This window comes from Numida meleagris, chromosome 3, assembly GCF_002078875.1.
Source record: "Numida meleagris isolate 19003 breed g44 Domestic line chromosome 3, NumMel1.0, whole genome shotgun sequence".
NCBI classification, from domain to species: Eukaryota; Metazoa; Chordata; class Aves; order Galliformes; family Numididae; genus Numida; species Numida meleagris.
This window is the reverse complement of record NC_034411.1, coordinates 28,669,095-28,689,294: the sequence shown is the minus strand read 5'-3', so window position 1 is coordinate 28,689,294 and position 20,200 is coordinate 28,669,095. Positions and strand designations below refer to the sequence as shown.

The window sequence follows — 20,200 nt, the reverse complement described above, 5'->3', positions numbered from 1 at the left end:
TAGGTCAGAGTCACAAAAAGCTGCAAACAGACTTAGATGTCCCAAACCTCTATATACTGATCTTATTATCAGGCTTGCTGCAGTCAGAAGGACCTGACCACTGTAATGACCCTGTAACAATGGAGAAATATTTCAGAGAGAGGACAGTTATAAAACAAAACGGTCCCACAAGGGCAAAATAACACTAAACAAGAAATTAATAGACTTAAGACTGGTAGAAATATGAACATTACAGCACAGAAATGAGAATGAATAGCAACTCAACAGGTGCTACTAACTTTTTCAATCTCAGACTGTTTCAGAAAACCTGAAATCAAACTCTTGACAATAAAGCATTTGGATCTTAAACCCAACAGTTTCTTGCTATGTAATCATGAGCAGGCTCTTTAAAGTACAGTACAACTGCTTAATCTACTGTAGCTCATATTTCAGACCAAACACTGAAGACAAATACACTCATAGAATCACACAGATAAAACAGAACTTCTGAATATGCCTCACCTTCCTCCTCTGCTAGCCGAGTTTTTTTTTCTCCAGCCTGTTGAAGTAATCACAGTCTCTGTAATTCTCTTGCTCCTGAATCAGCACAATTTTTGCTTTTTCGATTCTTGCCCAAGAATTGGAAAACAGCTTACAGCCTACAGCAGTAGGTCATATAAGGAATGTACTGCCATGGAAAGTTCTAGAGAAATATAACTCTTGCAAGCTGGGCAAAGGATGGATCACACATGTTTTTGCAGTATGCTGCAGCAACTTCGGGTTACAAGATAAGGAATTTATTTCTTGAAATACTATTACAAAGCTGAAATTTTCGAAGTCTGAGATGCCTGCTTCTGGAACAATTTCGTAATGACCTTGTAATAAGATGGCTTCAATAAAGCTGAATACTTCAAACATTGCAGGAAATATTTTTGGAATTGTTTTCAGTGAATTTTCTCCTAGTTGTTATATGTAATCTACTTAGTTTTTACAACTGTCTCCAGATCCTAAATGCGTGCAACATACAGTAACACAACAATCTTAGAAGAAAAAAAAAAAAACTGTATATGGGGACTTAATTTTCTAGTTTTGAACATGGCTGAGAAAAAACAGCCAGGCAAATACAAATTAATTACAGAAAGAAGTAATGTAACAGGACAATCATCTTAACACCATCACTTTTACACCAAGATGAGTACTCTCATCTGTTAAAATGACTAGTTAGAAATTGTAAAGGTTCTCAAGAACACTATGATTCTATCCAAGTTTAGTTGTGAACAAGAACATAAGCAGAATAATGTAAATCCAGTGCTTCAAAATGAGGCCTCCCTCCAATAGCCATAAATATAAGCCTTTCAGAATTCAGTCACAGCAGTAGAACATACAAAACAAGCTTTCTATCAATGCTTAGAATTATTGCAACAAAAGAATTATTTTTCAGTGAACTAACTATTCAGCATACACCCTCAACATTGAAGTATCAGTGTGGGTATAGAAAGCCATCAGCTACTATGATAAAACAAAAAAGTACAAACTAGCAAAGAAAACTCTGCACTAAATTGATGACGCTATTGATTTCAATTCATTTTCATGCCAATAGTATACAATACAACTAAACATGCTTTATCATATTTTCAAATACACCTACTTTTATAAATCTACTCCCTTGTTGGCTGAAAAAAGACAGCTAAAAATAACTGTACCTTTTATTGTAAGAAACACACATGCCAGGCTTCTTGAAAGATACATAACACTTTCAACCCTAAATACAAATAACCTATCATGCATGTGGTAAATACCCCAGGAAATGCTATTCCATGGAGTTCCAAAAAGATTAAGTTAGTACAGTTTGGGGGCTCCTCACAATCAGGATACAAGCAGATCTCAAGCCACCTCATTCTAACCTTACTTTTTCCACCTCTTTAGACTACACTACTCTGAATAAAACAAAGCAGGAACAGAGACTATTTCATGCAGCAAAGCCCAGTCTATCAGTAGGCACTCTTCTCAAGACCTTCATGTGCCATATTAATCCCTCCTTACCTTCAGTACTTCTAAGAGTATAATTCCAGAAATAGAAGTTCCACTGTTAGCAACGTGCTGAAGTACACCTTACCTTCATAGCTTTAATCTAATACATTACCACTATCTCAAGCTATTTTAATGTCCATAACATAGGAAACTTTGGATAAGGAAAAAAAAAAAAACTGGCTCAAGTCTAAAACAGGAGCACAGTAAACTAACAGAATGTAAATCAAAAGGAGATAGACTTGAAAGGTTTAGCCAGCAATTTATCTTCCATTTAAGTAATACAGTCTTCATCAATAACTAGAAAAGCATAGTCATTCCCACCATTCCTGATTAAACACAGATGAGCAAATGACATCAAAAATAAACAACAACCCACCCTCCCCCCTAAAAAAAAGAAAACCTGTTTTGTTCTCTGGTTTGTAAACAAATATCATCTCTTCTTCCCCAGTGAGGACCTCCTCAAATCAGTTCTTGATTTTTCACCCATAGAGTGCATAATTGCATGCTATTCTATTAGATGTTGAATATGAAGACAGTACCAAATTCAGCTGTTACAATATGAAATGACAAACTCTATTCAAGCAGGAGAACAGAACTGGAAGTTTGCTGAAGGGAACTGCCTTACATTTCACAACACCAGGAGAAAGCAACATCATTTTATATGCAATTATTCTTCAGGTTGTGGGACTTTATTAGTAGATAACTGTTAAGTGTAGCTCTTGGTTCAATACATAATAAGTCACTTTGAAATACACTTTCTTTATTAGAAACTCACCCACAATATCAACCACATCAGGCCGGATAAGTGGTTCTCCTCCTGTCAGACGGATCTTCTCTACGCCTTCTTTCACAAACAGTCCAGCTAGGGTGATTATCTCCTGAGCAGTAAGTAGCTCTGATTTAGGAGTCAGCTGAACACCCTCCTCTGGCATACAATACTGACCTGAAATGAAGAATACAGAAAAACATGGCAAAAAATACTCAGCAGCAGTTAATCTAAAACTGATACGCAAAATGCATCAAGTGCAACTGCCTTTAATGAAAGTCAACTGACTCTGCCTTTCTTAAATACAGATCATACACCATATCTTACAAGTAATTTCCTGGTTTCCTTCAAAAGAAAACCCACAACTCATGTGATGGATCTCAAAATTAAAATGGACCAACTTAAAAGGAAAAGCTGACCTTATTTCTATCTAACCTGCATTCAGACACACACACCAAACTCTCCCAGCAAGCACGGGAACATAGCCACAGACTTCATAGATGTAATTGTGGGAATGCCTAGGTACAAGCTTTCATGGTTATCACACACTTATGTATACAAACACCCCAAAGCACTTTAATCCAAACCATAGAATCGTAGAATATCTTGAGTTGGAAGGGTCCCACAAGCCTGTTCCACTGCCCAACCACCCTCTCAGTGAAGAACCTTCTACTAACCACCAATCTGAACATGCCTTGATACATCTTCATGCTGTTCCCTTGGGTAATCCATGCCAAGTCTAACAAAAGACCCATTTTTACCAGATCCTGAGGCTTGCTCCTGCTTCCCCATCCCATCAGTTCAGCCCCAGATCAGTTTCTAACTATCCTGTGCCATCGCTTTGCCAAGACAAGAAACATAACACAGGGCCAACATAGCAGTAAGTACTCTAGCACTATTCTTGGCATTTGCACAGTGTGTTTCTACCTACTGGTGAATAAGAGCTTTGTGCAAGAAAGCACACACTTACACCTGAGATTGCACTTCTCTGTCAAAGAAATTCGCAAGTAGTTGTGCTGACGCCCAAAGCTGTCTGTCAAAAAAGCAGAGAAGGGAGCAGCATGTTCCAGTAGAAAACGTGCTCTTCCTGAGCTTTGCAGTTCCTGTAAAGAAAACAAGAAATTGCTAAATAGTTGAAGAGCAATCCTCACTATATACTTTCCATGTAGATTTTAACTTTGATCTCAATAGATAATTATTACCTTACTTTTTCCCCCACCAGGACAGCAGCACAAGAAAAAACGATGGTTTCTCCTTATGGCTCAAATTGGCCATTTAGTGATTAATTTTCTTAATTCTATAAAAGAGTACTATCGACTTTCCCATTTTAAGATACAGCCACTTCGCCACAGGTGCTTCAGACTTTTTATATAGCATAGGAGGCATTGTTTTTCAATTGTGTCTCTTCATATCTGAGAACCAGTATTCCAGGAACACCACCAATCTCACTGTAGCCCTCAGGTAACTGAAATGGTATATAAGGGTCCCTGCAGTTTAGTGCAAAATAAACAAAAATTGATGAAACTCTGCATCTCTGCTTGTGTCCCTTCCAGCTTCCAAATGCAAGATGTAACATCCTGTCAATAGCAAAACCAAATTATTGCTGTACATAGTTATGTTTCATGATGTTTGCTTCAAGAACATTTCCAGAGAGGTTTTCCTGTCCAAATCTGAATAAGATAATATTACCAATGCTTGTCTTTGATAGAAGACAACAAATATGGGGTGAGTGGGATTGGAACAGAGGTATTATACAATCCTAAACACTCTAGCTGCTCAAGCTGTAAAAAAAAACATTCAGAATTTTAATAATGTTTTTATTAATGAAATAAATATTAAGATGATTTCTACTTTTTTTTTTTTAAAACCAGAGTACCATATTCTGGAGCAACACAGCTTTTGAGAAGCACTCAATCAGAATGGCTTGGGTTGGAAAGGACCTCAAGGATCATCAAGTTTCAACCTCTGTGCCACAGGCAGGGTTGCCAGCTGTTCGATCACGTACTAGATCATATTGCCCAGGACTCCATCCAACCTGGCCTTAAACACCTCTAGGGATAGGGCATCCACTGAGTATTTGCCTTCCAAAACAAGGGCAGATAACTTTAGTTATCAACTAAATTCATCCCAAATTGTTAGTGGCTACTGGAAAATAAGACAATTCAAGATTATACCAACTTCCTTGCAACCAGAACTGTTGGTTGTACCAAGGTCCAAATGCAGGGAGTCCCACTTCTGCTGTTAGCCCATGATTGTTGAATTACCACACTGTATCTCTATTTTCTACACATGAAACACAGCTGAAATAACTTTGTTACTTTTGTGAAATGAAACCTAAGTGAAATGTGCAGTAACAGAACCAACTCTTTGCAGTACTGCAGAAAAGCAAAAGTTCACCAACATACTTTAACAAGATAATAGCTACATTGTTTAGGCACTGTGTACAAACAATCACAAGCACAAACATCCAAACTCTGTCAAGTCCAGTGTCTTTTCATCTACTCTATCAGTTAGATTAACATTTTATAAGTGGCCAATTTAATAATTCTGACAAGAATCAACTGCACTGCAACACAAAGTGAAACAGAGAAAACTGGGTCAAAATAAAAGAACTACCTTCACTGTGACCTTGTTAATCACATACAGACACCAAACAAGAGCCACCTCAGAAAATGGGTGAAAAGCTAAAGGATTCCTGGAAGCACAGTGAATATAATCTCCTGTAGGAAAGCACTTAACCAAACCACTTCTGGATACAGTGGCATTTGCAAAATTAAAAAAAAATAAAAAATGAAGGTGAAAATTCAGCCGCAAAATAGCACCTCCATTCAAAATCATGCTGCCTAGTCTTGATAGGCCACAGCAGATAAAAGGTTAAATAAAGTTTTTACAAAAATCTAAGATGCAGATTGAAGAATGGGACAAAATGACACAAATGGCCATCTAGGTCGCAGACTGCAGGATGTGTCTAAACCTTCTGTCAGTGTCTGATGGCAGCATTAAGCACGCTGGGAGAGGTGCACCCAAGTCAAGGAACTGCTCAGCACAGGAGTTAGAAGAGCTGACTGACAGAGCTTTAAACTAGACTTGACGAGGAAAAGAATAAAATCAGGCATGCAAGTGATGAGCTATAGGACAGGGTGCCAAAATTTGAAGGACAACACACTAGTGAGAGCCTTCAGTCTGCTCCATGAGGTGCTGGGTGCAATGAAGAACATTTGAAATGTTTCTGCATCAATGCACATAGCATGAAGAAAAAGCAAGGGGACCTAGAAGCCTTCACTCAGTCCCAGAGCTACAATATCACTGTGATAAGCTGTAGTGGAAATGCTAAGCCATGACTTGAACCAGTGATTGAGCACCTGCTGGGAAGGCAGGGCCAAGCCAGGGGAGCTCAGGTGCAAGCAATGCCCCTGAGTGACCAGAAGGGGTGGGGCCAGGATCCACCCCTTCCCAGACCTCATTTAAGGGCTGGCAGTAGAAGTAAAGACAGCTTGTTGGGGAATCTATGTGTACCTAGGGCCTTCTCAAGGTAAGTAGTTTCTTTTCTTTATTTCTGTGCCCATGGCTGTTGTATTTGAGCAAATCCTCACTTGCTCTAGCCTAGGACCTTGCTGCTCTGCTGTCATTACTGCATGTTCCATCAGGTTACATAAGTAAAACCTGGTGGGAAGTGTCCTTGGGCTGGTGTGTCCTAATGGATAGTTCTGGGCCTTCAGAAGGGACAGGCAGGGTAGGTGAGGTGGGGGTGCTGTGTGTGATATAGGGGCTGGGCTGTCACTAGGAGTCAGCAGTATGCCCTAGCAGCTTAAAAAAGTCAATCATACCCTGGGGTGCAACAGGCCCTGCACTGCCAGCATCAACTTCAGCCACCAGCAACTGAATCTAGCTGGGCCAACTCTATGGCTGCTGGTGAACTTAGAAACAGGAGAAGTCTTTCTAGGCAGTGTAATCTTCCCGTTAGCCTTTAAATAACTTTCTACACTTCCTGATCCAAATGGCTTTGTGGTTAGTTAAGAAGATCTCTCCTCCTTGGTCATGGAGGGGTTAGAGAAGATAAAGGAGATATGAAGTAAGTGACTTCTGAGCTCTGAAAGCATCTGTTTAACCCTGATAAAACAATAGTAGTTTCCATGTAATTGCTTATTTGCCAGAAGAAATCTCTTTCAGTTTCTGTTTCACAACAACCACAAATGGAGACCTCCAGAGGGCAAAAGCCAAGTCCTCCACAGGCCTGTCCTTCCCTCCTTTGCAGTAACAAAGATGACAGTGACAACAGCTGTACAAACTGATTAATCCACAGGCATGTACACTGCCCAAACTCCTTCTTACACAGGAATCTTCTCCCAAGTGCATAGGCAGAGCTCATGCTTTTTTAATCTCACTGGGGAAATGCTGCAGCCTGAGCACTTACGGATTGTTTGCAAGTTCTGTACAGCTTTATTTTCCCCAAGAAATCAAAAGCTGGGAGATTACTTTGTTAGAAATGCTTGCTCTTTCTCACTTACTATGAGAATTTCTTAAGCTCTTTTGCTGGTCTTCTAACTAAATATTCAGACTTCAACTCTGCTTATTCCCCAACTAGAAAATTCAACCCTGAATAGTTCAAATCTGAAGATGTTTTAAATACTACTGATCACAAAAATCATAATGCAGAGGTGTTTGTTCTTTGGAAGCCACACTATTTTCTGTTCAGGCTGTATTTCTGACATTCTCCTGTTATTCTAGGAATGTGTCCATATTTGAGATGGAAAGTACATCCATGCTTATTATTTTCATCATTCTTGCAGGAGCACTCCCCTGCTGCTTCTTTCTCAGTTACTCATTTTTGCACCTTGCGTAGGATGAGGCTTCCTTATCCACAGCATGTGGAGACAGAACAGCATCAACCTTCTGTCTTGCTACTTTAGAGTGAGAATTACAGAAAAAGGAAGAAGCAAAATGCTATCTTCTCTTGAATTCTGTCTGTCAAGAAAGTGAACTTTAGTATTTCATTAAATGCATGCCACAATAACAACTTCATTTTCAAGGATAATGATGTGCTTGAAGTAATTTCCCATTCTTTTCAGGATGAAATTATCAATGGCATGTGATAAAGGAAGCAATGGTTGTGTTTTTGGGTCTGTCATCCACTGTGAGTGGTAGGGTGAATATTACAGGCATGGAAGCTAAAGCGGATTTACAGAGGAATAACACTGACCTTCATTAATTACTCCAAAGTTTACTGTTAAGAAGCAGTATTTAAAGAACAGGTGTTTTCCAGGCAGCTAGTGTTAATACTGCTTGAAGTTCCTGGTGGAGATAACCAACTTTTCTCTCTTGCTGAAAAATACTTATGAATGCAGGAATGATTAAACAAAAAGTTCCATAGGGCTGCTAGTGCCAGTCATGGGCTTGTCTGGGAGGAAAGAGTAACTGATGGGCATTTTTAAGCTGTTAGTTCAATTTCTGTCCAGTTTGATGTCAGCAAGGAGGAATTAGGAGACACCCATGAGTTCAGGAGTACCCAGGTTGAGCTCCAGAAGGAGTGGATCCTGGGTGGATTACTAAATCTGCCATGGCAGCCAACACTGACTCATTTTTTTTTAATCCATTCCCTAGGGAAGGCCAAATGTCCGATGCAGAAACTCAGATACTTTCCTGGTAACTCAGAGCAAGGAAGAAGCCTGTTCTCAGCCAGTCTTGCAAGTAGAATTTTCTGAAGGGAAGGAATATGGTGAGGTTGGACCTTGAGGTACTTGTAGCCTCTGAGTGAGCCATGGGACAGCAAAAGCTGCTTGCTACCATTCCCAAGCTACAGAGAAACAGTCGTTCAGTTCCCTACAGTTGGAAAAGAAGGGTGTTGTAGCTATTTTAACCTACTGATATCCAACCATATAACTTTTTAATTTAAAGGCATGGTTATAACCCCCTAGCCCCTACTCCCCTCTCTATAATTGACAGGAGAGGCTTCTACACATAGGATTATGCCCTGTCACAGAGTGAGCTATATCTGATCTATGAAAAAATGTCACCCTCTGGGATGTCAATCCTATGTTCTAAATAGTACTGAAAGAAAAGAGCTTAGATGATTCTTGTATTTTGACAAGCTGTCAACCCTTCAAACCTGCCAATTCACTTAAAATTTCCAAAAGAACTCTTCTACCCATGCAGCAAAATTGGAACCTGTGACCAATATTAATAATGGTCAGGAATACCACAAACTTCCAGATACTGGAGAAGCTCAGTTAAACAAGAGGGAGAGTGGAGAGCTCCTTAACCATGTAATATTTGTGTACTATAAAACAGCAATACTGCCAAACAGTTCTTTTGGCCTTGCCTGAAGGACCACCACAATTGTGTCAGCATGGCTCCTGCTGCCAAACACATAGGCTCCTTTAGCTCCTCCAGTCCTGCTGGAGGTGTTAATGCACCAGTGCTTCTCCCCCAGCCTAAAGGCCTAGTGCTACTCTGCCAACATCATAGAGGCAACTTAGTAAAAGCTCTTCTGTTTCATGCCTCACCTTTAATGTTTTTGGTTAGGCAAACAGTGAAGTGTCCTTGTTCAACATGGAAATTAGACAACCACAGAGGATGAAATGGGTCTAAGTAGGTCAAGTGCCAGAATGAGGTCTGAGCTGAGAAGTCCAAGACAAATGTTTTTTCTGAGGGATCTGCAGCAGCTGCACAACAGTTGGCCCTAAACAGCATGCTTCAGTTCTGGCTTCTGGCACGGAAAGTGCTGCTCATGGACTTTGAACAGCTACCCACAAAATGGAGTGCCAGGACACAGTTTCAGGCGTGAATGGACAAGAAGAAAGGCCATATGAGGTCTGTTCTAGACTAGCTGGGCTCTTTCCTTTATCCCAGTGAGGCCACACAAAGTTTCAGTCAACTATGTTTGAGTTACATGATCTACATGAACAGAAGTTGAAGCTGAAATTAAACTTCATAACAGGATGCCAAAGACATACTTAAGTTATATGTTTACAAAGGGGTAAAAAAAGATGCAATATTTCCTTAATAGTATTATATTATTACCCAGAAGCCCTACTGTGTCAAGAGTCTTCCTCTGTATTTTTGCCTATAAATTTCTAGCTTACAATTAAAAAAGCATAAGAGATGCTTACTGTATAGGAAAATACACTATCTTGTAGTAGAAATACATAATCCTACATCTTATTTTTGAAAATAATTTTAGTATATATCACATGTAGAGAAGATAACAGGCTGGCATTAGATTTTCCATTGTTAATTGTACAGCTACTTCTATAGTAATCCATACAACCAAAGATGCACGGAAAGGAACTCTTGGAGTGCCTATTGCTGCCTGCCATTATCTAATCTTAAAAAAAAAAAAAAAAAGGGGGGGGGGATTCTATCCTCTGCAACAGGACACTCAAACTTACAAGAATGGTAACTGTATCATAAATACTAAGACATAAATATGTTCAATCATGCAGACTAACCAGTCCTATAACAATCCAGCCAAGTTCTGGGTTTTACTCCTAAACAACTTACAATCAACTTCCCAGATGCTTATTGCTCTATAGCTGAGAAGTTTGCACTGCCTTTGTTTTTGCATTGGTTTGGTTCTTGTGACCTGAAGGGTTTTAGCAAGTGCTCTAGCACACTTCTCATGGTTACTGCCACATGCACAAATCACCCAACCGCTTTCATACTCCCAACCACTGTGGTTTTCTCTCCCAAAGGATGTGGGGGTTTCAGACCTACATGGTGCAATCAAGCTTTTCCAGAAATATTCTTGTGTGCTACAGCTAGTTGATTTACAGAAAGTAAATGGTCATGTCTGATGTGGCCCTGGGCAGCCTGAGACACTGCTTGGCAACCCTGCCCATGGCATGGGGTTGGAATTCTATGATCTTTGAGGTCCCCTTCAACCCAAGCAATTCTATGATAATTAATTCTGATCAGAATTTATTTAAAATGTATAGTTTAGGGGAAAAAAAGAAAAAACCACAAACTTTCATAGATCATTGAGCCAAGTAAGTGTTCAACAAAGCAATGTACAAATCTGTTTTGTCTTCCTGTAAGTAAATAAATGGTAGTGAATGCATCCAATTCTGGTGACACAAGACTGGCAGCTTTAGGTTACAGTGTGCTTGCTGAAGCCAGCCATGCAATCAAAAGAAAAATCAATAAATCATGTGCCAACTGGGATTGGTCAGGATGTCATACCCTGCTTCTGCTACAGACAGCTGTGCCTTCACACAGAGCTTTTTCTCCTGCATTAGGACACCAAGAAACCAAACGTATCTTGAGAGATCTGAAATGAAACTGGGAGAAGCTGGAGCTGGACAACACCTTTGTTTCCTTCACACAAGGGGCTGGAGAAACAAGCTTCACGGTGCAGCTCATGTGGTTACTCAGAACGTAACCACCACTTAATTTTGATTTGGGCAGATCAAATTTGAGCTCAGCAAAGTAAGGACATGGAACTATATATTATCATGCTAAGTTTGCGGACTGCACTCTCAATTCATATAATCTGCTCATCTTTCCCATGCAAATTACTCAACACCATTTTTGCAATGCAACCTCGGGTGAAGCCAAACGCTCCGTGGCACCCACCTCAGCAGCGCCAGTAAAGGCACGGGGACCTCACACTGCCGAGAGTTACTCAGGGAAACTTTCAGAACCAGGCGCTCACACAAAAGTGTACCGAGGGAAGCCTGGTTCACCACCAGAAGCCCTCCGCCATTCACGTCCCCTCAGTTGTACCTGCGGGACGCCGGGATCCACAGCTGCAACCACTACCTCTGAGGGCAGGCTCCTGCCATCGGGTCCTCCTCAGACAGCCGTTCCGGGAGGGGACTCGCTCCCCTGCCCACTCCCCTGAGCCCACCGAGAGGCGACCCCCGGGAGAAGGCGACCCGCTGCTCACCGCGTTACCGACAACCGTGCGCAGCCCCTGCGGGCGCACCTGGCGCCACACCGCTCTCATTACAAAGCCGACCCCCGGGCGCGCACCGCGCCGACTCACCTGAGCCTGAGCCGCGCCGGTGGGAGCCCGCACAGGCGCCCCGGTGCTGCACGCACGGCCCTGCGCCGCCCCGAGCGCCCCCCGCAGGAGCGCGGGACCTCCGCGCCGCCCCCACGCCGCCGCCATGCGGCCCGCGGCACTCAGGGGGGCACCGGCACGGCCACCCCGACACAGCCTGCCGTCACGTGGGGAGGAGCGGCGGCCAATCAGAGCAGCCTCAGGGGCGGCGCTGCACGCTGGGAATTGTAGTCCCTTCCCCTCGGGCGGTTGTGCGGAGTGAGGCGCCCGGAGGTCGTGGTCCAGCCGGCCAGCCCCGGGGCAAGGCCCCAGCTGTCACGCGGGAGCCCCGCGTCCCTCAGTAGCGAGGGCAATGCCTGAACTTTCCGCTTTGTCTTCTTTTTCCTGGCCCTTTAGAATGAAGGTGTGCAGCCCCGAGGCCTGCAGGCCATGGGAGGCCTCCCTGGGCACGGCTGTGGAAAATGCGCAGATTGAAGGGTTCACACAGTGGGGACTCCAAAGAATCCTGACAGTCACAGGCTGAGGACCAGAAATCCTGTTAGCAGCAGTAGAACATTTCCTGTGAAAGCACTGACTTCCTCTTCAATCTCTGTCTTTCATGAGTCTCGAGGAAATTGCGTAAAACCCTGACAAAAGATTGAACTTTTTTTTCTAGCTTTATGAGACATTAAAACAAACAAAAACCAACTAATGTTTTGGTTTCCCAACACTTTCCCCTCCACTGCCACCGTTTCACAAGAATGGGATCTTAGGAAGAACTGCCCTGTGGCCCACCATTCACACCAGGCTGGTAAGTACCAGCTGCGGGTGCTTGGCAGCCCTAGGTTTCGCATGACCAGACTGAACGTGAGGTTGTTCTGAACTTTTTTCCTACTTGAAAGGAGGACAAAGTTTCCCAAAAGTTTCCCCTCATTATATCTGCTACACTTTTGAAAGATACATTTCCATAAATGGTTTCTTCTGCTCTTAGCATCAAAATGTTGCAGCTCTTGTACTGCTGTAGCTGTTGAGAGCACAACTCACACTTATGCACCATGCTGCTTCTATGATAAATCTCCCGGTTTAAATCATGTCATTTTCCATTACCAATTTGTTATGTCAAGGGTATTCACACTGGCAACTAATGGTTGCAAAAACATTAACAATCCCTTGCTGAGACATGGATGAGAAATCCTGCTTTCAGTAACCACAGCCTTAATCCTTTAGCATTTGACCTGCAATACTTCATGTGTGAATGACTAGGCCCTCTAACTGCTTGTGTCAGCCATTATTTCAGGGCGTAGTTATATGTGTTGTTTCAGATTCATATCTTTAGTCAGGTAATACTTAAATCCTTACTCTTTAGCAAAATGCCTTATTATGTCTAGTTCAGTCTTTAGTATTCAGACTTTGTTCAGTCTCTAGACTGAATGGAATCTGATAGGAAGATCTCAAGGTTTAATGCAATATTATTTTATTTTTTAAAGCTTAAGCCATTTGAAAAACAAATGTGAATTTGAACGATATGTGATGTGGCCAAATGTCTACCTTGAAACCATTCTCATCAGTATTTTTTCGAAGGAACACGTACACAGATCAAAACAATGGAGAAGATAACAAGGTAAATTTTATTATTTGATTTTATTTCTAATTTTCAAAAGATGCAGAAGCAAGCTTGATGGTTACATTTACATTACATATATGAAGAGTTACCTTTCCCCATAGAACAAAAATAACTCTAATGAGAGGATTTCCTGGCTTTAATTAAACAGCATGTGATAATGATAATTAAGGCAGAAATACAGAAAGGAATTTAGCTTTATATTAAATGCAGTAATAGTTCAAGTGAGCATGTCAATTGCAAAAAAAATAATGAAATATAAAGTGCATAAAGATCAAAATTAGTTACAACTTCAGAAAGAGACAAAAAAATTATAAATTGTTCAACCATCATTTAAAAAATCCACAGGATTCTCCCTTAAATATTCTTACCTTCAGTGAAGGGACTGGTTCTAGAGTTATTTTATTTTATTTAAAGACTGTATTAAGCTTAACTTACATCTGTAATCCAGTAAATACGATGAAGATGAGTGTATGGGAATTGCTGAGTCACGGCCTGAACCACTGATTGAGCACCTGGAGGAAAAACCTAGTCAGCCCTGGGAGCACAGGTGAGGGCAATTCACCTCTGTGACCGGAAGGAGCGGAGCCAGGCTCCATCCCTCTTAGGCCTCATTTAAGGGCTGACTACCACTGAGGAAGAATCTCTTTCTGGATATCTCTCCTTGGTGGGAGCCTTTCCCTGTGAACCCAGAATTGTCTGATACAGGTGAGCAATTTACTTCCCTTCCCTTGTAGCACATTGCTATCATGCCAGTCCTTCCACCTCTTTTGTAACGCTATTTCCATTGTGTTGGTCCTTCTGATTGCTACAATGAGCATATCAGGGAAGTTAAAAGTGGAATGTCTGCATACCTGAAGTCTTGTATATTTCAGGTTTTATTATGTGTAAGTATAGGCATTTCTCATTAAACGAACATAAAATCAGCTTTTACATCTCCAAAGGCAATAACTCACTCTCAGAAGTAGCTACTGTTGATTGACAGAAACACTTGTCTAAAATTAAAAAAAAAAAGTCAACAACATAAATGTAAGGAGCACCTGAGTAAGAGATAATTCCATTTTAAGTTTACTGGAATACAGTCATATCATAGGTCATGAAGAGTAAGAGGCTTTGCACATCTGAGACAGAAGCTGGAGATTTATTTTCCTTGTCTCTCTCTTCTTCTATCTGAAGAACTAGTACTCAGTGAAGAATGAAGGTCTTGATGTTTATGTATTTAAGCCAAGGTGCTGTGCAGGGTGGCACCCTTGCATTGTAACCAGAACTGTGTGTGACATTCTATCATGGCAAAATAATACTTATCTACATCAAACTGAAAAAGGCACTGTCACTTTAGTGAAGCTCAAGATGGTTGTTCAAGGCAGTTTTAGGATCCCCGGAGATTTTTGCCACTAGACTTTCTGTTGTCTTCCAGATATTATGCAGACTTTCATTTATGTTTGGTACAGAGTAATTCCATAGTCCAACTTCTCAAGAGTGCAATTTCCTGCCCTTCCCGCTGCTTCTTTCTTGTCTGACTTTTGTGGAGTCTGGATTTACAGAAGTCTAATCTGCTGTGTATTTCAAGATTTTCCTGAATTCATGCTTAACACTTCCCCGATCTAATTCAGCACAGTTGCACAGAGGGTAACTAGCTTTTCTCACGGCGTGCTGTACTGTGCCACTCACAGAAGCTGGTGTGCTGGCCAAGAAGCATCACACCTACACTGGCAATCGAAGGGCAGAGTCCAGTACATATACTAGTGTTCTCTGAGTATCTCAGAACAATACAAAAGATAAAGTGCTGGACTACTCTGGTCCTTCAGATAAGGACAAATTTTTAAACACTTTTTAATAATGGAATAACAATTGTAAAAATGTCAAGAGGGAAGTAAGCGTGTGAGCTGATAGATCTGTTACACTGAATCATGATTGCCTTGTTATCCAAACTAAGTACCCACTGAGAGTTTCTCAACACCTTATGAGACTTTGGGCTACAGGGCAAAGTGTAAAATGTGAACCTGCCCTTGTGTGGGGCTGGAGCACAGCCAGGTCTTGTACTGAGGCTGCAGAAAGGACAGACTACAGAAATGCCTAGTCTAGGACGAGACTAGGGAAAGCCTGCGTGTCTGGCTTCCTACTATTTGAGCAGGGAATAACTGTTAGAAATATTAAAAAAAAAAAAAACACTCTCATTGTTTTGCCTATTTCTTGCAAAAGCAGAACATCGCCCATCTTGGCATCTGTTATTAATAAGCAGCATAGGCCTTCCTTTAAAGAAACTACTGCTAGAGGTTCCCAGTTAAATATAAGGGCATATGTGTAGAACTGGCTTAAGACATCTCACAGTTGTTCATAACATTCATTTCATAACATTTTTCAATTCAAAGAACACCATTACATAATTACTCTTATCTGCACCTGAGAAATCCTAGGTAGCTAATAAAGCAGAAGATTCAGTTGTAGCTTGCTTTCCTCTTTAGAAAGAGGTCTGACAACCTTCCAGTTTTTCTACCTGGCAGCTGAAACAAAACATACACATTTCTCCAGAGCATACCTCTCCCATGAAATAGGTATATGTCAGAACAGAGAGGTGTTAATTAAAAGAAGTTCATGCCAAGGCTGCCTCTCATTGTGGAGTTCCTAGGTTAATACTTGTACATACATTAGTGCGGATAAATGCAGAAATCAGAGCAAAACCAACCATTCTACTCACACTAGTCTGAAGACCATTGGTATGGAAATGGCCAGCCTGGTTAGAAAACAGGTGTCAACTCAGTCTTCTTCTATCTCTCCTTTTCTTCTGTGTTCTTGAGAAATCCTTTCCTCCCTCATCTTATTGACCTTCCTTCTTGGCTGTATTTTCTTCCATGTCTTCAATTTCGCTGCTTACATTAATAATAAACATTAATGTTACTAAGCTCAGGAAGATGAAAACATTAGCATTCTCTGTTTGACTGAGAAAGCAGTATATAATGTACATGGGCAGTAGAATATCAAGGAATCCAACTGACTGTTCACAGTAAAGCAAGTTTACACTTACTCTTCATTACTTTTGCATAGCTTCACTACAGGAAGGGAAGTAAGAAATGCATAAAAAAGATCATGATATACAGTAGAAAAGTGGGTAAAGAGAAGGAGGAAAACAAAGGAAGGAAATGGAGGAAGAGAGAAAAGGGAGAAAGGGGGGGGGAGGTATGGTAGGAAGGGGAAATATTTTTTGCTGTGAGCTCGAACTTTTTGTTTCTGTACAACTTTTCCCTTCTCTTTTGGCTTCCTTCCTTTAAATGAAATACTATTGTCAAGCCTTCAGATTGGCACAACTGAAGAGCAGTGGCACTTTTGGCATTCCTGTTTTATATCTAGAAGTTCTGTGAAAGACAACTGCTGAGCTTTTGTTTATCTGGAGCAAAATTGTAGTTTCACCCTTTATGCAAGATTGCTGATAAGCAGGTCATTTGTAGGCTGACCACAGCAACCTTGCTTGTCTAATTAGATGCTTATCATGTTTAAGTCCCAAGAAAATGTAAAAAGAATAAATATGGTGATGTAGAACAACCCTGTCAAATAAGATTGATGCAGGTAGAATCAAAGTAAAGATTAGACAAATGTCTTTCTCAGCTTAACTTAGTGGGGGCTGATTCTACCCCGGGTAGCTCTGCCACTTATCCTGTATCATTATTGTCTTACACTTTTACGCTGGTCCTTGTATTTGGAACAGCAATCGATTTATTTGGCTTGACATCTGATCTAATGATACATGATAGATATTTCCCACAACATTTGCTTTAAGTAAGAAAGTTTGCTAGTATTGACAAAAAAAACCTTCTTGACATCCCAACAAAGCAATCCACAAGAGCATAGACCTTCAAGACTTGTGTGTGTGCTGAAAATGTTTGACGCAACTTGGAAATTACTTCTAGATTGTAACGTATACCTGCCTTGCAACTTTCACACCAATAGCCAGAGTCCTAGTCTACCTAGGAAAGGATTTATTTTTTGGTTATTTCTTGGCTTACTTTGTTAGACAACCAAAATTCCAGTCTGTTAAGCATCCCCTCAAAGCAAGTTAAACTGTAACAGACAGCATTTTGAGGAAGTTAATTTGTATCAAAAGAGCTTTATCAAATTATAAAGTTACAAGACACAAAAATGGTGCAAAATAAAAAAAATTAAAAGCAACATTAGGGTATCTTTTGGGCTGCTGGTATTATTGTTTTGTGGGAGTTTATATCAAAGGCTTTATTTTCACAGATGCTGTATTTCCCTATTTAATGTCCCATAGGTATTTCTGTCATTTCACATCCCCTAGACGCTATAGTTCTGTTCAGATATTGTAAATCACGATAAAGAACTGTGATTAAGCAAACAGAATCTCACTGAATATTTCCCTCTTACATCTTTGGCTATAATCTTGTAAAAGAAAGACAGGAAGGATCTGTTTGCAGGTGCACTCTCTCCTTTGATCTCCCCTTCCCAATGTTTTCTGTAATCTGTATTTCCAAAAATTTGCAAAACACTGTTACATTTTGAACAAGCTTTCCTTCAGTTTTCAGACAGAAGATCGTTATCGTCTTATGCATTGTTTAGTCACATAGATGAAGGGAAAGTGGGCTTGAGATGCAATCTTAGGAGAATTCTGCTCTCCTCATTCCTGCCGCTCAACTTCACATCAGTGACTACAAATAGTCTATTAGGTTACAGAAAATCAAGCCGTGCAGAGGTAGCTGTCCAAACAATAGCACTCAATCTAACCTCAGCAAAGCCATCAGGCCAGAAGTTTCAAAATTTACAGCAACTATGCCTACTCCATTTGAGAGGTCATAGGCTATATCGTTGATAGTACCTGCTCTTCTAAAGCTTTTCACTCACTGTGGTGGTAATTGCTCAGACCTTGTGACTGGCTATCCACTGAGTCTCTGAAATATACTGCTGCGGGAAGTGAGAATGAGTTTATTCCACGGGAAAAAACACATTTAAAGCATTTTGTTAGCTTTGTATTTCTTTGTGGCTAGTGATTCATTGGGCTCTCAGCCCTAGGAATTTTGTCTCCCAACCCAGTTATTTCAGCTTCAAACCCTCAGTGCAAAGTTACAAAAGAAGGAAAATTAATTATAAAATAAAACATGGAAGTGGAATAGGCTGGTTTGATACTGACATGAGTGGGCTTTTGTTTGCTGGAAAGACTGTCCTCTTAGACAGTGGAATGCCTTTTTTTTGTTGTTATTATTTTGTTAAGCTTGGCAGCTTTGCCTGTTTTCGCAATCTGGTAAGTTATCTCCAATATCAGCGCAGCAAAAGCTCTGCTCTTTTGGCAATGTAAATTTGAGTCAAAGAGGCTTTGAGTTGCTGCTGTTTACAAGTTTATTTCTTCTTCTGACCAAAGAAAATAACTTTATCTTGACTAAATCTTCCTTTTCTGAGCGTCATCCAAAAATGCTTGGCAGCACCCTCCTGTCAGTCTGCATCTTACACTCATGTGATACTCATGAGGAAGGCTGAGCGCTTTGGGTAAAAACAGCATGGCAAAAAAAAAAAAATGGAGAGAAAAAGAAGAAATGCATGAGGACAAAGCAGAAGTAGGACTAAGATATTTGATTTTAGTATTTACCTTGTATTTCATATACAACTGAAAATGGCACCTACATTCAAGAAGCTACACAATCTTAAAACTTGAGTGGCTGTAACTTTGTAGAAGGATTTTGCATTTTTCAGTTAAAATATATAATTGTTCCATAAGATTCCAGCATGCTCCACATAATTTTTCTCCACATAATTGCATCTCTCTCTGTAGTGCAACACAATACCTTTTGAAAAACAGATTACTTAAAAGAGGCGTGGAAGGGGTGGAGGAAAGACCATCACTTTGAAGGATCAGAGGGACTCTGAACTGACTAAAGGATGGAGTTACTACTTCATTGTTTCATGTGTCCACTGCTGTGAATCAACACCCTACTGGATTAATGATATTTTCCTCTATTTTGCTTCCTCCCTGTTCTGCAATTTAATAACACGATAACAGGATATTGTCCTCCACAGCCAAACCCTGTTTTGAAGTTGCAAAATCATGTACTTAGGGGGAAAAAAAAGTAGCCCTAGTTTTGGCATCCGTCTCTGCTTGCTCTTTGTGCATTCCCTTACATAAGTGTCCTCAATGTTTAGTTGCTTTCTTATATTTTCCATTCTCTTAAATTCCTCACTCAGCTTCTGCTTACCTGTTCTACTGTCCTTTTCTAGCCCTTGTTTCCAATCTCTTCTTTAAATTGCAATCTTCCCTTCTGCCAACTATGCATCTGAAATGCGTGAGTGAGAGAAACATTTTCACATAAGAATTTATCAGTAAGCAGAAATAGATGCTCACAGTTATGGGAATGGGGAGGAAGGTCCTCTCCCCTCACCCACTCCAAACAAAACAGAAAAAAACACCAAGACAACAAAAACAAAGCACCACCACTGCCACAAAAGAAAATGACAACGGCCAGCTGCCAACAAAAAAAAAAACCCACCAGCAATGTGCCAACAGCAGCCTTTGTTAGAAATCTTGCTATCTGAAACATCAGATTTTCATGTATTTCATAGGTTACCACCTCTAATTGTAGCATCAAGATGTCCCTCTACTGTCACCTGAACAAGTGATGTTAATTCAAACTCAACTTTTCCCTTGTGTGCAACTCTGCCTTCAGGAAAAAGGATTATTTACAACCTTGTTACATGTAATTTCAGAAGACTGAGCTGTCTGCATTAACTCCAACCTAGAAATGATTTGGCTCTTCCTGTACCTTTCTTTGGCTAGAATATATACACCCATCCCAATGACAGTTAGTAACTTTGTAGCCACAAG

At 40.6% G+C, this 20,200-nt stretch overlaps 1 protein-coding gene and 2 long non-coding RNA genes across 7 annotated transcripts in view; 2 read left to right on the top strand and 1 right to left on the bottom strand.

Annotated features, from left to right (window-relative positions):
* The window catches only part of MOCS1 (molybdenum cofactor synthesis 1), a 34,784-nt gene extending 22,858 nt beyond the window's left edge, over window positions 1-11,926 (bottom strand). The window contains exons 1-3 of one of the 2 annotated variants that reach the window (XM_021390514.1): window positions 11,760-11,926; window positions 3,747-3,879; window positions 2,786-2,953 (exon numbers count right to left, since the gene is read on the bottom strand). In XM_021390514.1, the coding sequence (XP_021246189.1) occupies window positions 2,786-2,953; window positions 3,747-3,879; window positions 11,760-11,885 (427 nt within the window). In that variant the 5' untranslated portion in view covers window positions 11,886-11,926. The remainder of the gene's footprint in view (window positions 1-2,785; window positions 2,954-3,746; window positions 3,880-11,759) is intronic. The other variant, XM_021390511.1, reaches the window with a different exon arrangement.
* LOC110395751 lies at window positions 6,229-11,486 on the top strand. Its single transcript, XR_002436614.1, has 4 exons — window positions 6,229-6,308; window positions 8,378-8,492; window positions 9,299-9,586; window positions 11,011-11,486. It is a non-coding gene; the product is annotated as an uncharacterized LOC110395751 (long non-coding RNA).
* The window catches only part of LOC110395749, a 328,266-nt gene continuing 319,991 nt past the window's right edge, over window positions 11,926-20,200 (top strand). For 2 of the 4 annotated variants that reach the window (XR_002436609.1, XR_002436608.1), the window contains exons 1-2: window positions 12,054-12,567; window positions 13,244-13,377. This is a non-coding gene — a long non-coding RNA (uncharacterized LOC110395749). Of the gene's footprint in view, window positions 12,568-13,243; window positions 13,378-20,200 lie in introns of all 4 variants that reach the window. The other 2 variants (XR_002436612.1, XR_002436610.1) reach the window with 2 other exon arrangements.